This window comes from Lampris incognitus, chromosome 20 (assembly GCF_029633865.1).
Source record: "Lampris incognitus isolate fLamInc1 chromosome 20, fLamInc1.hap2, whole genome shotgun sequence".
Taxonomy (NCBI): domain Eukaryota; kingdom Metazoa; phylum Chordata; class Actinopteri; order Lampriformes; family Lampridae; genus Lampris; species Lampris incognitus.
Genome location: NC_079230.1, coordinates 9,077,316 through 9,098,403, shown reverse-complemented (window position 1 = coordinate 9,098,403; position 21,088 = coordinate 9,077,316). Strand labels below are relative to the sequence as shown.

Sequence of the window (21,088 nt, the reverse complement as noted above, 5' to 3'; positions counted from 1 at the left end):
GCCAGATGTGGGTATGTGTCCTGGTCGCTGCACTCGCACCTCCTCTGGTAGGTCGGAGCACCTGTTCGGGCTGGGGGGAATAGCGTGACCCTCCCATGCACTACGTCCCCCTGGTGAAACTCCTCACTGTCAGGTGAAAAGAAGCGGCTGGCGACTCCACATGTATCAGAGGAGGCATGTGGTAGTCTGCAGCCCTCCCCGCATTGGCAGAGGGGGTGGAGCAGCGACCGGGACAGCTCGGGGAGTGAGGTAATTGGGGGCAAAAAAACAAAAACAAAAATGAAATACTGCAACTAACTTAGGATAGGATTTTACCCTAAAGCAGAATGTCATCATCTTTATGTGAAACACATGTTGACTACATGGGAGCAGAAATACACAAGGATAGGACGTTGACATCTGCATTCGGGGCAGATGACAACAGACGGCCTGGAAATAGTCTGACCGCTAAAGTGCATGCAAAAAAAAAAATCACAATTGTCATGAAGACTTTTGCAATTTCCCACTTAATCAAACAATTTATTCTCACTCGCATGATCATAGAGAAATAAATTGCCATTACTACTTTGAATCCAAAACCCGACTGCATGATTAAAACTAAAAAAGAGCAATTTAGAGAGAAACGGACCAAATCGCCTCCAGTTTTTCCATTTCTATCAATTTCAGCAGAAACTGGCTGAACAAGTGGGAGATTAGAGGACATATGAAGTGAAACAGGAGCTGAGAAGTGATTAAATTTCACTCATGGAGAGAAAATAATGAAGCGCAAGTCCTGATCACGTTAAAAAGAGACGTCTGTTTATACACAAAAACAATTTAAAGAGCAAGTGAACTGAAAATACTAAAAGATATTTCATGAAATCCCATTTTTGCTAGCTTGCCCTGACATGAGCCTGCATTTTACATGTTTCAGAGGACGCCCGACCAACGTAATACTGTGTTCAGCTTGCTCTGATAAGTTATTAAATTGTATTTTTGTGTCTTGCACAATGCAAAATTTCCCAACGGCAATAAATAAAGATTTATTGTTTCTTGCTATAGCCTAACTCTTACAGCTCCCACTGGGCCAGAATTAAATCCAAGTGAGAGCTCCTTTACATATCACTGCCTTACAGCGCCGTCTATGTCAAGGCAGAAAAAATATACTGCAGCTCATGTGATAACTATAGACCACCTGCATGGCTTTCACACTGGACAATACAGGCATGACCACATGATGAACGGACAGGGGAGGAGGAGGAGGAGGAAGAAGAAGAAGAAGAAGGAGGAGGAGCACTGACCTCATAGATTTCCCATTTCTGGACTGATTTGAGCGCGGTGATCCAGTCCTCCATCTCCTTCCTGCTCTCTGCACACAACATCAGCTTACGAAACGGTGTGATCACCTGAGAGAGAGAGAGAGAAAACACAAAACTCTGAAAATGATAGTAAGGGAATAGTAAGTAAGGGACAACCCATGACGCTAGCCAATCAAAGACCAGTATTCGCCATGAACATGCTATAATAAACTCCATTATATAGCACTTTTCAAAACAGGCGTTATGAAGCACTTTACACAAAAACTAACCGAAGAGTAAAATAAAAGACAATTCTAAAAATGAGATGAATGCTAACATAAAAAGACCAAAAATGCTAAAATAAACCCCAATTACGCTTAACACAATAAAGGGCGTGTGTAGACTTGTAGTATGTCAGTGAATAAGCCCATCTAGCCCAGATGCAACAGTGATTTCCCTCTAAATGCTCCCGACGTTGTGGTGCCATCTGTGTTTACCGTGAAGCTGTTGTTGATGTTCTTGGTGCTGGTTTCAGCCACGCTGGCATCCGACAGATCCACCTCATCAAAAATCAGAGCCTGAAAAAAAAAAAAAAAAAACGAACCATCAACATGAAAATTAACAGATTTTCCAGCCTTTTCTCACCTTGGTTTAGCAGGGAGCATGCATTACGCTGACCTACTTCCAACACAAAGCCAAGAATCCAAAAACCACGAGTGCAAAGGTCAGATGCAATATCCATGTGACCATGATAGCGACACGTATGAGTAAAGCATTAAAAAATACAGGAGAGCGCTAGAGAGCGAGAGAGAGAGAGAGAGAGAGAGAGAGAGAGAGAGAGCAGTTTCTCCCATGAGCGAGCGAGTCAGTGAATATCATTCATTGGGGTAAGGGCGATATAAACTATGTGAGCTATGCTAATAAATATAGGTGATATCTGGACTGTAAATATAGGATCTGGACTGTACTGGACTGTACCTTGGAGTCTTTGGCATAGTAGAGGGTCCTTCCTCTCAGTTTGAAATACCTCCTCTTCCATCTCTGAAAGGAGCTGGTCTGTTTCAATAGGATTCCCTCCTTAACACTTTTCTACATAGGGAGAGAGAGATAGAGCCAGAGAGGAGGAGGAGGAGAAGAAGAAGAAGGAGAGAGAAAGAGAGAGAGAGAAAAGGAGAGAATTCAAGTTAGCATTTATTCAAATCCACGTGTGTTTGCCAAGGAAGCTCGAGTGATCCTTCCTTGAGCCCAGGAAGCCGATAAAGACCGAAAGCTCTGGTTTTTGTGCGTTCACCCGGTTCACAAAAATGTCACCGAGCGACGACAGAGAGCAGAGCGGTAAAATACCTTTTACTCCATCAGGGTGATTCCGATCGTGCCGTGACACCTGTCTAGCCGCCAGCCGCGGAGAAGTATTTAAACTGACTTCTGAATACTTCTCATTTTCAATACTTGGCCATCTGAACGTCTTGACGGGAGCTATCTACCATATATATCAGTTACTGAAGCTCTCTTGATCACCTTTTATCTGTTTCTGGAGGAGATCAGATGAGGTCTGGTTTGGGATGTATCTCACACACACACATATCAGAGAAAATGGGAGATTAGGCTCACTGGCTGCCAGTTAATTGAACGGGGAGTTATCATGGCAATAATACCAGTGGCGGCGGCGGGGGGGGGGGGGGGTCCCTTACTGTTATTACAGGGAGATGTGGAGGCAGAACAACATCGAGGTGAGAGAGGGATGGCCAAGCATGGCCAACCATGCTGTACCGCTAACATGGTGGGAACCCATTTTTGACTAATCCCATTGCTAAACTGAGCCCTGTCATTGTTCAGAATTAAATGAGAATCTGTATTTTTCTTAAAACATCTCTCTCTCTCTCTCCCCCCAGATCCACAGATGCTACATTCATGTTCAGGGGTCTAGTGGCTGCTCGGCTGAAAATTAAGTTCATGTATTTCAAAATGATTCCAAACTTGGAAGGATTGTTTCTGTTTGGGGACATGGAGATGTTCTGTGCACTGTAGAAAACCAATTACTTCGTCTTCATTTCTGGGAAAAAGGGAAGGTCTGCGTCTTTTGTCTTTCCTGTGTATGGGGATTGTTGTTCAATATGTATATAAGTATCTGTGTTAATACTACTGTTATCTTAATGTGAGTGGAAAATTTGGACCATTAAAGACTTGCTTAAAGGTCAAAAGGGTCTCTCTCCCATTCTCTCTCTCTCTGTCTCTCCATCTTTCAATCCGTCTGTCTCTCTCTCTCTTGCTCTCTCTCTCAATTCAATTTTAATTCAATTCAATAATGCTTTATTGTTATGCCTGCATTCATTACAATGTTGCCAAAGCAGGTGACAGTGAAATAGGTTGATAGAGTATTAAACAATAAATAAACATAAAACGGAATAGGTAGAACTGGTAGAAATATAGAATATTATTTGAACAGTAATTGACAGTGTTTTGGTCACTCGCTGACCCTTCGGCGATGGCATTCTGACACATACTGTGCTGCAAGGTGTGACCTTCAGCCCTCTCCTAAAATACTAAGTGGCCATTGTTCTTCCCCATCCAGGAGTAGAAAATTTGGAATCTGTTTTTCAGATTTCTCCTGGTATTTTTCACTTATGTTCTGGAATTTCTCACAATTTAGGAGGAGGTGCATCTCTGTCTCAACCTCACCTGCCGTAAAGTGACCACATATTCTTTGCAGTTTTGGTAGCCAAGATTTTTTTTGTGTGTCTGCCCTTTTCAGTGGCTAGACTGTGGTTCCCCCCCCCCTCCCCCTCTCTCATTTTTTATTTGTCGCTTTCACAGTCTTTTAGTGCTTATCTACAAGCACATGCTCTGAGAGGACAGAACTGCAACCTGGGCAATCATAGATAGATACAAGTACGCCAACGAGAACCAGATTCAATTTGCCAAGGAGACCCCGGGACCTGATAGAAATCAGTATGCACGCACGCACGCACGCACGCACACACACACACACGCACACAATCATGTAACTGACAGTTCTCCTGGAAGCTGCCTATCTGTCACCATACAACAGTCTTGTGCGAGTTGCAATGGCTGCCGTTAGATTAATCATCATGACAACCCCAAGATTTCCTCAACAGAGATTCGTGTGTGCATGTGTATACATGTGAGGGTGTGTGTGTGTGTGTGTTCGCATGTGCATTTAATTGTATCGATATAAACTAATCTCAATGCTGGGCAATGTCATTTAAAAAAAAAAAAGATTTTCATTTGAGCCTTTCTTCCTTGTTTCAACCCAGGACAAGAGCTCTGTATTACAAGTTTTACGGTAGTATAAGAGGCCCTGTCAAAGGCTTTCCCACACACTCCATTGAAAAGGATAATTCTGCTGGTATCATGTATGAAAATAGCCCAGCTGTGTTTCTCGGCCCGTGCAGGATTCGTCCTGGGCGTTTGGCAGCAGCACAGAAGCGTTGCTGCTAGGCGACAAGTGGGCGACCCTGAAATCTTCTCTGAGGGAAAATCAGACAGGAGGTTCACCCACCTGCATAACAATTACATGAGCACGCAAAACCCACAAGCCCACAATCTGGCAAGGCAAAGCAGCTGACTGCGAGTGTCTTCCTTTGTGAGTGTGTTTGTCAACGTGTGGGTTAGAGAAAGAGACAGACAAAAAAGGGTGTCTGTGTAAATATGTGCTGGATTAACGTGTTTGTGTGTTGGTGTGGGTGTGTGAAGCAGTGTGTGCACAGTGTGTGGCACGTCTGGTGTGCAGGTTAAGCCTGTGTGTATGTATATATATATACATATATATATGTATGTGTGTGTGCATGTATCAACAGTACGCATAATGAGCTTGGTTGTGTGTTTCAGTCATGTATCAGCAGTTTTATTACTCATTACTCCTTGTAATGGTGAATGGGAAGTGGAGGGCTGCTTTCTTGCCTGAGCGAAAATGCCGCTGAATTAAATTTGATTTATTGGTTTTGATGGTGATGAGATAGCAGTAGTCATAGTAGATGGTGGTGAGATAGCAGTTGTCATAGTAGATGGTGGTGAGACAGCAGTAGTCATAGTAGATGGTGGTGAGATAGCAGTAGTCGTAGTAGATGATGTTGAGATAGTAGTAGTTGTAGTAGATGGTGTTGAGATAGAAAAAAGACTGAGGCAAACCAGGCTTGGGTGGGGTATCAGAGACCTTAAACTAAGAATAAATAACTACGTAGGCTATCTAGATCATTTGGTTGACAGGTAGGAACGTTACATATAATTTTGTAGCAAGCGATGTGGCTACATGTCCAGTTTGTAAGTCATTAAATTAACTAAATTCAGTCAGTCCCTCTCAAAATTACAGATGATGATGGTTCTCCACTTGAAAACGCTAATGCTTTTCATTTAGATTGATGGATTAAACCAGAACTGTGGTTTATTAAGTTGTCTTACTCTTTCCCACAGCGCCTACATGTACCAGAATGCATTGCTGCAGGCTAGCGTCCGCATCGTCATCCTTTGCGCCAGAGTTGTAGGACGTCATTTACACCACCGGAAACGTGGTTGAGCCAAGAGTAGGAGAACATGTTTTTGAACAGATTGGAGTATTAGAAAGGTGCATCTCGAGTTCTTACTGGTTTAGATTTAATTGGATCATTTTCTAATGCTTCTGGACTGTGCCTGAATTTAAATAAATGTGAATTAATGGCACTATTTGCAATATCCCTATCAAAAATCAAGTGGCCTATTTAGGAATTCTCAAAACTAAAGTTTGTAAAACAAGACGTCCCTCAAAATTTTCAGATTCCTCAAATTCTTCTTGTGCCCACGTCTATGTTTTGTTCTTGCTGTTTTCTTCTTTTTCTTCTTAAAAAAAAAAATCCCCGCTAGGCTGTACGTCAAATGACGCCACAAAAGTCACTTGGAGGCTGGAAGAAGAAGAAAACTTCCGCCCCAAATATGCAGAAACGACCAGGAATGGCTGCAGGTGTATTAATCTGCCATCCCTGTCGGAGATACATGAGGGTTGAAAACCGGTGGATTGTCCCTTTAAATGTAAGGGACTGTTGTCCTTTGCTGCGAGACTCCCTTGAAAACAACACGATACACCTTAAAGAGTTTATTTTGTTTGTTGTTTTTAAGTTGGCAAGTCTATAAGCCAGAAAGTGATGTGTAAACTAGAGTATACTTAATCCATGTGTTAGACAGTCAGTCAGGTCATACAACTAGTCACGTAGGTAGGTTAACTACCCAGTTATTTAAGTAGTTGACTTAGTTTCTTTGCTTTCCAACTGCTTGTCAGTTGGCGTGTCAGTCTGTCTTATCATTATGTGTCAGTCAATTGCATTTATTGTCATTAAAAACAATGTGCAGGCACGTTAAAAATGAAATAAGGGCTGCGGCTTCGCCAAACAGTGCAAGACAGACATAAAACACAAGATGAGTCGTTACTTAGTCGGTTACTTGATCAGCTGGTCGTCAGTTATTAGTTTCTTAGAAAGCTAACCGGACACTTTCTTGGTTAGCTGCTTGCTCGTTAGGTGGCTAGGACAATATTTGCCAGAGACAGATCCTGCACTGCCCCAGACCAGGAAGAAGGAACCATAAACTTGGAAAGAAAGGTGAAAGAGGAAGACATAGTGAAATTAATTTCTGGCAGGCCTGATCTTGTTGTTTGCTAGCTAGGGCTTTCCCCTTTTGTGCAGCATTTACCTCCCCCTTTTTGATGTTGCTCCAGGAATGAAGTTGAGGCCACTTTGCTTTTTTCCCCTTGTTCTGTCTCGCAACATATCTCAATCCTGAGGAATCTCCCTCTCTCTCCCTCTCCCTCTCTCTCTCTTTGTCTAATGTACCTCGCTCTGTCGCCTCCTGTATTCAGAATCAGAATGCTTTATTCATCCCCGAGGGGAAATCAGGTGATATCCAAGTGATATCTCTTTGTTCCTCTTTCTATTTCTCTGCTTTTGTCTCTCTTTCACTGTCACAAAGCACAAAGTCTCTTAGTTTGTTTGTCTAATGTCTATCTATCTATCTCTCTACCAGTTCCTCTCTCTCTCTCTCTCTCTCTCTCTCTCTCTCTCTCTCTCTCTCTCTCTCTCTCTCTCTCTCTCTGTCAATTTCCCTCTCTCTTTGTCTCACCCTTCCCGGGTCATCTCTGTTTGTCTCTTTTTTTAGCCCGTTTTTGAAACCAGTGTTTGTTTCCATCATGGACTGTTGCTTGATAAATCCTCCTACCTGTGCACGGTGCACGACCGGACTGACAGTGAAAGACCACTGCAACACCCACGAGCACAACAGCTCAAGTGTTCATTCTCAAAGGCAAAGAAACGGAGAGTTTTCAAAGCCTTTTTGCCGACGGAGGAGTTATCGCCGTATGTTTACGTCAGCCCCACCGGCTCTTGTTCCATACTGTGCAAAGATGATGACAAAGACGTGCAACGGGCAGCATTATAACGGCTGCAGCAATGGATACTGACTTGATCCCACACGTCATCATTTATTCCACAATACAATTTCCATTACCGTTCATTGCATCTTCGCAATTTAGCAACGTTTTTTTCCCCCACCTCAAACGAACGTGAGAAGTTTTTTGTGATATTTAGCATTTTCTTTTGAAATTTGCCATTTGTTATTCACAATTTAGATATTGTACATAATCATAATGGTGGGAATATATGGCTTATGTTACTATCTCTCCCCCTGTCTTCAGCTCTCTCTCTCTCTCTCTCTCTCTCTCTCTCTCTCTCTCTCTCTCTCTCTCTCTCTCTCTCTCTCTCTCCCTCTCTCTCTCTCGCCATCTAGTTAAAGGACTGTCTGTGAAAGGAGGAGCGCTGTAGGGGAAGGTACCTCAGATCCGGTGATGATCCTGATTCATTGCTCCATTGCAATCTAATTTCCCCTCTGTTTGCATATGTTGTAGGTGTGAGTGTTTGTGCTTGCGTGTGTTTGTGAAAGACATTTCCTTTGAAATGCCTCATAACTCTCCTGCTGGACTCATAACGCTGTGTGTGTGTGTGTGTGTGTGTGTTTGTGTGTTTGTGTGTGTGTGTTGCTTTAATATCCCCCAGGGACACAATGAATACAAAGGAGGGATATCATTCTCTGATACTGTTTGGGCAAGGGAGAGAGAGAGAGACAGAGAGAGAGAGAGGAAGAAGACAAGGAAAGACAGAAGAGAGCAATGATGGGAGAGGTAGAGTGAGGCACAGACAGAAAGAGACGTGGAGAATAAGGCAGAGCGAGAGAGAGAGGGAAAGGGAGGAACAAAGAGAGGGAGGAAGAAGACAGGGAGATTAATGGCAGAGTGGTAATAGATAGCCTGTTGGAAGGAATCATTAGTGAGAGGAGATAGAAACAGGGGAACGGGCTGACGGCAACAGAGAGAGAGAGAGAGAGAGAGAGAGAGAGAGAGAGAGAGAGAGATGAGAAGCATACTGTACAAATCGAGAGCCTGGCGAGATGTTTCATCTCACATCCAAATTACATTTGAGCATTTTTACTCACTCTCCTGCTGCACCAGCAGACGCAAAATTTAATCTTGTCAATTCCAGTAAATGTAGCTTGGTTTGTGTCGAGATGATTTGTCCATGGAGAAACTTTATGTAAACCAGCCCCCGTTGTTTCCAACAGTCTTATTTACATTAAAGCTGAAATCCGTGATTTCCCCCATCTGTCCCTCCCTTTGGCAGGCCAGCACTATATACACGGTGTAGCAGCCGTTCTGGCTTCCCCCCCTTTTTTCTCCCCAGTTGTATCCGGCCAATTACCCCACTCCTCCGAGCCATCCTGGTCGCTGCTCCACCTCCTTTGCCAATCTGGGGAGGTGCTGCAGACTAAAACACGTCTCCTCAGATACACGTGGAGTCGCCAGCAACCCCTTTTCACCTGACAGCGAGGAGTTTCGCCAGAGGGACGTAGCACGTGGGAGGATCACGCTGTTCCCCCCAGTTCCCCCTCACCCCCGAACAGGTGCCCCAACTGACCAGAGCAGGCGCTAGTGCAGCGACCAGGACACGTACCCTTATCCGGCTTCCCACCCGCAGACATGACCAACTGTGTCTGTAGGGACGCCCGACATAGCCGGAGGTAACACAGGGATTCGAACCGGCGATCCCCATGTTGGTAGGCAATGGAATAGACCACCATGCCACCCGGGCCTCAATTTTTTTTCGGCCATTCTCCCAAATTTTCAATATAAGCTGTCAGAATTGTTGCCACATCTGAGACATTAAACCCGGTGCACCGGTTCGAATCGGTAACTCTGGGATTCGAACCGGTACATTGTGTCTTTTGACCATACCCGGTGAACAATGTCAACATCAGTGTATGGAGAATGTCTCCAACCGTGGCGAAGATGCCATTTAGTATTATGCAAACTGACTCTGTGGTCGAGATTGATAAAATAACCATGTATGAATGCTGGATGTCAGCTTCAACCTGAAGGAAAATGTAGATGCACCCAAGAGAAACGGGCAAAATCCCCTGCCTGCACTGCGAGAGAATTCAATTAAATATATCCTGAAATGATCTAGACAAGTTCAATTCTGCACACACACACACACACACACACACACACACACACACACACACACACACACACACACACACACACACACACACACACACACACACACAGGTCAACAATAGCAGCGTTGTACAACAGCTCCACCCTGCTCCATCATTCGGGCTTATCTGGGCTAGGCTAGCCAGGGCGATGCCGACCAGTGCCGGCAGTCGACCCGCTAATCAGTAATCATTAGTTTGTCAAACAATTCACCGCTGAAGGGGGTATCAATCACTGATAGCAATAAGAATAAATAAAATACTCACAACTTCACTGTGTGTCAAAGCTTACCATGTTGCAACCAGACATGGACAACAGTGATGATGTAAAGACGGGAGAACCAGGAAGGTCTACTGCTCAAATCCTCCACCGACAGACGGGTAGGATCGGTGACCAAATGGTGTAACTAATCCTGAGAGACTGCCATCATCTCAGGGGGCATTAAGCGAGGGACTGAGCCCCAAAATGTCTGAGTATAAGAGTCGATATGCTAAAGAGAAGGGGAGTAGTTGTATGACTGTGGTTTGATTTCTGTTACACAGATGTTCGGTTGTGCAAATCAAAATTTCTAGACTTGGCCCCCTGCAACAAAAAGATCATTACTGTCTATTTCCCTTCATACGCCCTTGCCCACTTAATTTTCCCATGTATGCAAATACTCTTAGAGACTTGCACGGTTCTTATTCTTACACAGTCCTAGTCTCTCTAGAGTAAGAGATCTTATGTTCATCCATCCATCCATTATCCGAGCCGCTTATCCCAATCAGGGTCGCAGAATGCTGGAGCTTATCCCAGCAGTCATTGGGCGGCAGGCGGGGAGACACACTGGACAGGCCGCCAGGCCATCACAGGGCCGACACATTCACACCTAGGGACAATTTAGTACGGCCGATTCATCTGACCTACGTGGCTTTGGACTGTGGGAGGAAACCGGGGCACCTGGAAGAAACCCACGCAGACACGGGGAGCACATGCAAACTCCACACAGAGGACGACCCCCCCAAGGTTGGACTACCCCGGGGTTTGAACCCAGGGCCTTCTTGCTGTGAGGCGGCCACGCTAACCACTGCGCCACATTGCTGCCCAAAATCTTATGTCTTGTGTTTTAAGTCAAATTCACTGTACATGCAAACTTCCTTCAGTAATCATTCCCAAACTGGCTGCCCTGGAGCTGTCTGATACCCATCTGACTGACCCCGTGTTAATCCTATCATGGGGTTCCTGTTATGTCAGTTGGCCAGGACACGTCTTTAAATAACAACATATTGTTTCCAGACTCCTCTTTTAGGTTTGAGATGAAAACGATATCATTTATTCCTTCGTTTTGTTTTGTACCCTCTTGAGGAGACTTGTCAGAGGCCCTCGAAAGCACATGTGTCCTCAGCATGTGATGGCACACAAGCCTCAAATGTGTTTCTGTCATGTATCTGTGGCATAGTTAGCAGTGATATGTATAGTACAGGCATCGCCACCGGGGGCCCAATTAGTTCAAATTTAATCTATAGCAAGGTAAGACTGCAGATAAATTTCCCAAGTGATTTAGGTGAAATCCTGTGAGGGTGCTTATAATCACCCCCCCCCCCACCGCCGCCTCAATAAGGCAGCAAAGAATGATGAGATATTTCTGTTCATTTCTCTCTCATCTCAGATTCCCTCTGGATCTCCTCTTCTCTCACAATCACTGTGTCCTCTACCTCCCCTCTCATCCATCCTTTTCTTAGCTTTCTGTCCCAGTCATCTTTGCCTGCGTCCTTCTCCTTCCCTCTCCTCCTCTCCTCCTTCGGGACGTTTCAGTGAATCAAACGAGTTCTCCGAGCCCAGTCTCACAGACGAAATGTTCATGTACACCTTATTTGCAGCTCCCAAAACGTGCTAATTATTAACATATCAATGAACAAGGACATAACTGAGGACATCCATTCAGATCTGCTTTCAGTTTACACTCAGTGCAACTTGTAATGCTGAACAACCGCCCTCCCAGATCCTTATCCTCAACTTAACCCCACCAAACCCATATCTAAACTTACCCATCTCTAACCTCGGACCTCAACATAACCTTCTCCAACCGTATACCTACCTACACATAACCATTAGCAGCCTCGCTAAATGCACTTATCCATCTGTACTCTAATAGTGTTAAAATGTATGATCAATGTAGTCATCCTAAACGTTCCCCTAAACGTTCCCATATGTTGACATGCATCGGGATGAAATGTGATGTGATCATTTCATATGTAGTCTCTCCAGGCCAGACATGGAAAAACAAAACCTCACACTCACCCTTTTTCAGGTGGTGTGTGTCTTTCTCAAGTGCAGGTCCTCGACCAGAGGCCTGGGAGTTTGAGGGTTCTGTGCAGTATCTTAGCTGTTCCTAGGACTGCACTATTCTGACCTCAGATTTTGTTCCTGGCATCTGTTGGAGCCACTCTCCCAGTTTGGGGGTCACAGCCCCTAGTGCTCCTATTACCGCTAGGACTACTTTGGATTTCACCTTCAACAGCTGATCTAGTTCTTCCCTCCAGTGGCGCCGTAAGTGGGTATAATGTTATGAAGATTCTAAGAGCGCCAGACTAGAGGGGGCGCCACCACGGTGCTCAAAAAATATTGAAAAGAAAAATAATAATCCCATCCGATTACCCAATGGCATATGGCCAGATCTTGTCGAAGACCTCTTTGATTCGTGATCCACAGGAAGGAGAGATCCACAGGTTCAATCTGGGCTATGGTGGTATCACATTCCTTTTTGTTAAGAGCATTTTATATGTAAATTTGCCAAACTAAGAAGATGGGTCCCTTATTGGAGAAGCTGTTGATGAGGGGATTGTTGGGCAAGCTGGTAGCATGGGATGAAGGTAGAGGAAGGGGTTTAATGTTTAGAGAAGTCAGGAAAATGATAAAATAATTATTTGCTTAAATAAATAAATAAAGGGCGCTCAGTCATATTCTTTATAGGGGTGCAAAATCCCTGGCGGCACCCCTGCTTCCCTCAACCCTTGGTTTTTCTCTAGCTTCTCACGCTCTTTCTTCCTGATGTTGCCATCGCTCGGGATTGCTACCTCGATCACTACTGCTGCCTTCCGTTCCTTCTCAACCACCACGATGTCTGGTTGGCTAGCCAGCACTTGCACGTCAGTCTGGAGCTTGAAGTCCCACAGGATCTTAGCTCTGCCATTCTCCCATTTGGACTTGGGGACTTCCAGTCTGTATTCAGCACAGATACTCCTGTACACTATCCCAGCCACTTGGTTATGCCTTTCAAGTGTGTACCCTTCCCCAGGTAGCATTTTACACCTTGCTACTAAGTGCTGGACTGTCTCAGGGGTGTCTTTACACAGCCTGCATCTTGGGTCTTGTCTGGTGTGGTAGACCCCTGCCTCAATCAATCTGGTGCTGAGTGCCTGCTGTTGTCCTGCTATGATCAGAGCCTCTGTGTTGTCATTCAGCCCAGCCTTTTCATCCTTCAGCCAAGCCTTTTCATCCTTCAGCCCAGCCTTCTCTAGCCACTGGTAGGATTTCTCGATATCATCAGACCCACCCAGAGCAGAGGCTGAGTGATATTGGAGGGATATATGGGAAAAGGAGGCATCACACAACATCAATGCCCAGTGGCTGGTGGGCATAAGAGCAGACCACAGCAATAACCCAGAACAAGAACCAGTATACACACGTGTTGTCATCATGAAGTGCCGTAGTCACATCTGGTCCTGTGAGAGGTGATGTGCATTGTATTCACGTGATAAAAATATAGGGCAAGTTTCGCTAGTGAGACCGTGTTGGAGTTTCTGCTACATTCCACTACGCGGTGCCTTCAATAGTCCAGGCGAGGGATTGCCTGCTCGCTCGATGTTACACGGACAGACTGGATACACACTCATGTGTTACTAATCCTGAGCCTCGACTTTTAAGCCCCACCCTTTGTGGAACAGGTGAGATTACAAAAGGCTATCACTTTGGCAAATCTTCTACCGTCAGCATTGTTATGGTCAATGAGCCTCTAGTTAACCAGGTCAAGTCCTGTTGAGAGTCACCACCTGTTTTTTTGGGGGGGGGGGTTCCCCCCTTTCATCTCCAGTTGTACCCAATTACCCCACTCTTCTGAGCCACCCCGGTCGCTGCTCCACCCCCTCTGCCAGTTCGGGGAGGGCTGCAGACTACCACGTGCCTCCTCAGATGCATGTGGAGTCGCCAGCCGCTTCTTTTCACCTGACAGTGAGGAGTTTCACCAAGGGGACGTAGCCCGTAGGAGGATCACGTTATTCCCCCAAGTTCACCCTCCCCCCTGAACAGGCGCCCTGACTGACCAGAGGAGGCGCTAGTGTAGCGACCAGGACGCATACCCACATCCGGCTTCCCACCTGTAGACACGGCCAATTGTGTCTGTAGAGACGCCCGACCAAGCCGGAGGTAACACGGGGATTTGAACCGGCGATCCCCGTGTTGGTAGGCAACATCATCTGTTTTTAAAGACTGCGGCAAAAGAGAGTTCAGAGAGGACAGCAAATCCAGCTCCTACAACATATTCATATAACATAACAAAGTTAAAAATGCAAAAGGGGAGAGAGAGAAAAAGGAATTAAAGGAGGGAGAGGAGGGTAGGGATGAGAGAGATAGAGGACAACCAGCCCAGAGAGAGAGATAAATGAGATTATTGCAGCATGACAAACATCCCAGCGAAAACACTGACAAGTTCAAATGAAGCCCTGTTCAGTCTCTTTGAATTCGTGAAGGCCTTCCAAGCTGAGGGGCGCCGCAACCATCAATGTTTTTTGTTTTTTTTTCTGTCCTCCAGTTCGGTTCAAGCTTTGGCAGCAGCAAACGAACACGAGTCGTTGGATCTCAGCCCTACAGCGAGCTCCACAGATCTGAGCCATGCAAACATTAAGGGGTGTGATGACTCACTGATTCGAACCGACGCGCTGGGTTTAACGTCTCAGATACGGCAACATCAATTCTGACAGCTTGCATCGAAAAGATGGGAGAGAACGGCAGAAGAAAACCGCCGCAGGCTTCGGTGTGTCAGTACAGCCCGATATGACATGTGCATCTTTTACTTCATTCTTTGATTCCCCTCGCCCCAATTGTACCCGTCCAATTACCCCGCTCATCCGAGCCGGCCCGGTTGCTGCTCCACCTGTTCTGCCAATCCGGGGAGGGCTGCAGACTACCGCATGCCTCCTCCGATACATGTGGAGTCACCAGCCGCTTCTTATCACCTGACAGTGAGGAGTTTCGCCAGGGGGACGTAGCATGTGGGAGGATCACACTATTTCCCCCCAGTCCCCCCCCCCGAACAGGCGCCTCGACCAACCAGAGGAGGCGCTAGGGCAGTAGCCAGAACACATAACCGCAGATGCGGCCAATTGTGTCTGGAGATAACACGGGGATTCGAACCAGAGATCCCCATGTTGGTAGGAAACAGAATAGACCGCTATGCTACCCGGACGCCCCTGCATCTTTTATTTCTAAGCATCTAATAATTGCCATTGCTGCTCCTTTCCTACTCTGTTTGTCTGGTGTTTTCTGCCCAAGGATGCCCCCCCCCTCTCCCTTTATCACTCTCGCTCTCTCTCTGTTTGTTGTCACATTGCCCCCGTCCCTCACGATAAAACCACCTCACTGCCGTCTCCTTTCTTTGGACTTTAGCCCTTATTGTCCCCAAGGGGAAATTCCTGTCCACAGCACTGTACATGTCAGACCACAGTACACACAACAGCACACAGCAACAACATACAACGACAGACGACGGTACACACACCGAGGCCTGTTCAGCGAGGCCTATCAGGGATCAGGCTCTGCGTTACTCCCCCCGTTGTTTTAAGGAGGTCGACCGACGGTGGGGACATGCACGATGCACAGACAAACCCCTTAGATATCACCAGTGTGGACTGAGTACATGTACACCTATGAGGGGTTCTTCTTGCAACCAATCATACAATAACAGCATCAGCAGAATTACAATGGAGTGGGTTGTAGTATTGCATTGCACTGGGTTGAACTACGTCATATCGTCCTGCATTGTATTGTATAGAACAAGGGGTGGATTGAGTCGTATCCATCGTTTGGCTGCTTACAATGTATCTAGATGTAATCATCTAGATGCAAGCGCTATATAAAATGTAACTTGATTGATTGATTGACTGATTGATCTACATATAAATGCAGATATATGTGGGAAGCCTCCTTAAAATGACCTTGAAGACAAACGACAGCCAATGACATCATCTCTACACGTGAAGAGAAGTGCGTCCGGCCTCAGCGTTTAACAACGGTGAGTCGATCCTTGAGCCGTGTGAACTGCAAGAACAGCACGAACAACACACCTGTGCAGCCCTGCACAAGGACAACTTCTAACCACCGCCACACATCTGGGATTTATTGTCTTGTCTTGTTCTAAAGTGCTCGACAGAACGCAAGACTCTGCCCATATACAATGCCCCACACACACACACACACACTGACACTGACACACACACACACACACTAAGGGGTGTGCCAGGCACCAGGCGGCATCAACTGCTGGGGAGGCACCAAGAGGACAATGTGAGACAGCCATCTCTCTCTCTCTCTCTCTCTCTCTCTCTCTCTCTCTCTCTCTCTCTCTCTCTCACACACACACACACACACCACACTGACACTGACACACACACACACACTAAGGGGTGTGCCAGGCACCAGGCGGCATCAACTGCTGGGGAGGCACCAAGAGGACAATGTGAGACAGCCATCTCTCTCTCTCTCTCTCTCTCTCTCTCTCTCTCTCTCTCTCTCTCTCTCTCTCTCTCTCACACACACACACACACACACACTGACACACACTTACAGACACTAACTGACCTCGGTCTCCAGCTGTTCCTTGTGTGATTTTCTCAGTAAAGCTGAAGTTCAGGTGGTCCTCGTGGCTGAGCTTACTGTCATCTCCCTGACCCCCACCCTCACAGCGAAACAACAGGGGGGCCAGACAGCAAACACTGGACTCACACAACCCCGGCATGGTGGCCTCCGACGCACAATGATGACCTCACTCCCTCTGCTGACCGAGTACAGAGGGAGGGTGGGGGTTCCCACCGACAACTTGCAAATAAAGCGCTTAACACTGGGGAAAGGTAGGTTTCGTAAGAGGGCGAGCGGGCTGCTCTTTCGCCTTCAGCTTTCTTTTATTTTTTTCAACCTGTGAGATTTTTTTTCTTTTCCATTATCACTTCCAGCGCTTCCTTTTCTGTCCTCTTTGACTAATAAAAACACTCTCTTTTTTCCTCTTCCCTGCTTTCCCCCCTGCTCTCTGTTGGTGGCTCTGATTTTGCACCGTGGTAAGTCTGTCCACGCTAGCAGTCCCTCAAACAATGCGGCCGCACTTCCTCATTCAAACTTCCTCCCCTCTTAAGCCCCTCCCACTCAGGTGTGAGAGAGAGGACACGCCTTATCGCTTGTGTATAATTTCTCCGTCCCTCCCCTACCCCCCACCCCCCGTCTCTCACACATTCACTCAGAAAGAGGTGGGGTATGCAAATGAGCTTAAGTGCTCCTTCCCTCTCCTCACACTCACCTGAAAGGGGGTGGGGTGTGTGTGTGTGTGTGTGTGTGTGTGTTCGTGTACAAACAGGCCTGTTTCCTGGAGGCTATAAATACAACTGGATGAACTTGTTTGACCGGCAATTGTGCAAAAACGGCGCGCGCACACACACGCACGCACACACACACGCGCGCGATAATGGCCACTTATATTTGAACAGTAATTAGAAGCACATAATAAATTACACATGATCAAAACAAGAGCACACACATACGTGCATACACACTCACACACACACACACACACACACACACACGCCCCACACACTTTTTTCCAAAATGATGAGGAAAGTAACGACACACCAGTCTGCTTTGAAGAGTTGGAAACTTCCCTATGATCACAGTGAGTCATGTCTGTCATTCTGAATAAGCTGTCCCCTGTGCCCTGTGTGTGTGTGACAGAGAGAGAGTGTGTGTGTGTGTGTGTGTGTGAGAGAGAGAGAGAGAGAGAGAGGAGAGGGAGAGAGAGAGAGAGTGATAGAGAGAGTGATAGAGAGAGTGATGGGGTATATGAGACTGTGTCTGTGCTCTCACCTGCCTACACAGTATCATCAAACTGCTTTCAGTGTCAGATCAGTGTCTCATCTGCCAAGGGAAATTAGAGTCAGTGCCTGTGTGTGTGTGTGTGTGAGAGAGAGAGAGAGAGAGAGGAGAGGAGAGAGAGAGAGAGAGAGAGAGAGTAGAGAGAGAGAGAGGACGGAGAGGAGAGAGAGAGAGAGAAGAGAGAGAGAGAGGAGAGGGAGAGAGAGAGAGAGAGAGTGATAGAGAGAGTGATGGGGGTATATGAGACTGTGTCTGTGCTCCACTGCCTACACAGTATCATCAAGACTGCTTTCAGTGTCAGATCAGTGTCTCATCTGCCAAGGGAAATTAGAGTCAGTGCCTGTGTGTGTGTGTGTGTGTGTTGTGTGTGTGTGTGTGTGTGTGTGTGTGTGTGTGTGTTGTGTGTGTGTGTGTGTTTACTGCCAGTCTGCATATCATTCTGGCCTCTAATGAGCAAAAACATTCTGTTCCCTGCAGACTCACCGACTCCCCTCCATCCTACTTTCTCTCTATCTATCTTTATCTCTCCCTTTTCACCTCAGTGCATCTATCCCTGTATCCCTCTCTCCCCGCCGGTCTCTCCGTGGCATTCCTTAATACCCCCCCCCCTCTCTCTCCCTCCCTCTCTCTCGCTTGCTTTCTCTCCTCTCTCATCCTCTACTTTCCGGCACTCTCCATGAGTCACCCTCTTCCTCTGTTATGTCTTTCTCGTCCTTACCCTGCCACTCTGTCCTTTTTACCTTTCTTTCCCCCGTCTTTTTGTCCGTCTCTCTTTCCTCGCTCTCCGCTTCTCTCCGTCACCATTCTCCTTCCCTCCTCTCCATCGACACCCTAGAACCAGCCAAATCTTTCAGACTACGGTCCAAAAAAAAAAAAAACACAGGGGTGAAAATGTCTGACTTTCATAGCTCCAGTAAGAGGATTTACATGTGAATTTGCTGCAGCAGAAGTCCCTGAAACCACAGTCATGTCTAATGAAACCACCACGCGGGCCATCGGCGCTAAATTGCACGCTATGCTACCGTCGCTTTCTTGAAGTTTGAAATAAAAAGGTATTGAATATTCACGTTTCATAGCCTGTGATGCTAACTTCGTGAAAAAACTGTATGTGGGTAAGACTGTGAAAGGCCCCGTTCAGCGGCGTAATCCAAAATACCGTGAAGCATTCTTGGCAAAGCTGAAGTGTACTTACTAACGTGTGAAATAACAGAGGAAACGGGGACTTTGTGTGCACTCCTGGGTGCTTTGTGTATAATAAAACAGTTGCAATATCGTTTTTTTATTTAATCTGTGACCGAATTAGTCTGCGTTATTTGTTTATAATGGGAAGACTTTTACGGATGGCTTACAAGAACCTGGGCCCATTAGTCGAGCTTGTCAAAGCCGGAGTGCTGATCCAGGGTCAGGTTTCCCCTCTGTTTGGACCTCATTCCCTGTTCATTACGAGCCGGGCTGAGAAACGGAGTCCTATATTTGCACTCCTGCTCCGAGGAGGTTGGTAACAACGCGTTTTTTGGCTGTCATTGACTCAAATCTAAACAGTCATTTGATGTATTTTGTGAGGGCTGGTGTGGGTTTGAAGCATCAGACAGCCCTGCAGGGGGACCAGCTGTGCTCAGCACGCTGAAGGGAGAATCTCCGTTTCGCACGTGCAAAACACCAACGAACCCTTTATAGACAGCTCAAGTAGACTCAACACTAATTTGAACCATGGGTCATGAGCATTGGTAAGTAGAATATCCTATTTCAGTGAAGTGTCAATAGTTTTGAGTGGAAAAAGACGGGTTCTTTTACATTTTAGGCTAACATGCAAAGGAGATGGCAACGAAGGCCTGGCATTGTAGCTTTGGATGCATTTACCACCCTGATAACGCCAATCTCGGAAGCTAAGCAGGGTCCGGGCCCAGTTAGTACTTGGATGGGAGACCACCTGGGAACACCAGGTGCTATAAGCTATGGTGGCGCAGTGGTTAGCCCTGTTGCCTCACAGCAAGAAGGTCCTGGGTTTGAACCCCGGGGGTTGTCCAACCTGGGGGGAATCCCAGGTCCTTTCGGTGTGGAGTTTGCATGTTCTACTCGTGTCTGCGGTGGGTTTTTTCTCTCCATGATGCTGCAGTTCCCCCAACATCAAAAAGACTTGCATGTTAGGGTTAATACCCCCTGTCCGTGCCCCTGACCCGAGCAATGGCGAGACGAACTGGAGTTGTCCCCGGGTGCTGCAACTGTGGCTGCCCACTGCTCCTAGCTACACAGCTAGGATGGGTTAAATGCCAGAGAGGAATTTCCCCACGGGGATTAATATAGTATATCAAAAATCAAAATTTAACAAGCAGAAACAGGTGCAACACGCTTCCACAGATTTCCTCTTTAGCCCTGCCTTTCTACATATTTCAGGTTAACCATCACTTCCTGGTGTTGCCAGTGACCCTTATCTGGAGTACCAGTCTCAGATTTCATCTGTTGTACACAAGTCGTATAGCGTGTGCACGTCAAGGCATTTGGGAGGAATAGCAATTCGTCTACAAAGAGGCTCAAAAAACTAACAGTACCACAAAAAAGGAGGGTCTGCATACAGCAGGAGGTCACTACACAGTATCACCACACATGGGAAGGCACTGCCGACACTGACATTACAGTGAGAAGTGATGTAGTGGGGACTCTAAGGCAGAGAATTTGTACCGCTGCAGTTAAGGGACAGAAAATCCGCTCTGTCTCTTTAGCTATTCTGTTGTGATAAGCACCTCACCGAGTTTAATTCCCGTATGTACGAGCGCAAGTGGCTGACGACAGGAAACAAAAGAACGAAAAGCTCTGACCACGGGCCACCTCGCCTCTGGATAGGTCTGAGCTACATGCCAACAGAGACCGAGCCAACGGTGCAGCCGGCCAACCTCTGCAGAGGCTGCACTTACTGGTTTTGCTCAGTAGATGGCAGACAGAGCGAGAGAGAGAGAGAGAGAGAGAGAGAGAGAGAGAGAGAGAGAGCAGAGAGAGAGAGAGGACGAGAGAGAGGAGAGAGAGAGAGGAGAGTAGAGGAGAAGAGAGAGAGAGAGAGAGACAGAGAGAGGAGAGAGAGAGAGAGAGAGAAGGAGCAGGAGACGAGAGAGACGAGAGAGACAGAGCGAGAGAGACAGAGACAGAGACAGAGACGGAGAAACAGAGACAGAGA

At 46.6% G+C, this 21,088-nt stretch overlaps 1 protein-coding gene across 1 annotated transcript in view; it reads right to left on the bottom strand.

Moving 5' to 3' along the window:
* Positions 1-21,088, bottom strand: part of si:dkey-172j4.3 (diacylglycerol kinase eta) — a 128,913-nt gene that overhangs the window by 57,596 nt on the left and 50,229 nt on the right. Inside the window, exons 3-5 of the mRNA XM_056300347.1 lie at positions 2,256-2,366; positions 1,775-1,855; positions 1,281-1,385 (exon numbers count right to left, since the gene is read on the bottom strand). Coding sequence (XP_056156322.1) covers positions 1,281-1,385; positions 1,775-1,855; positions 2,256-2,366 — 297 coding nt within the window. The remainder of the gene's footprint in view (positions 1-1,280; positions 1,386-1,774; positions 1,856-2,255; positions 2,367-21,088) is intronic.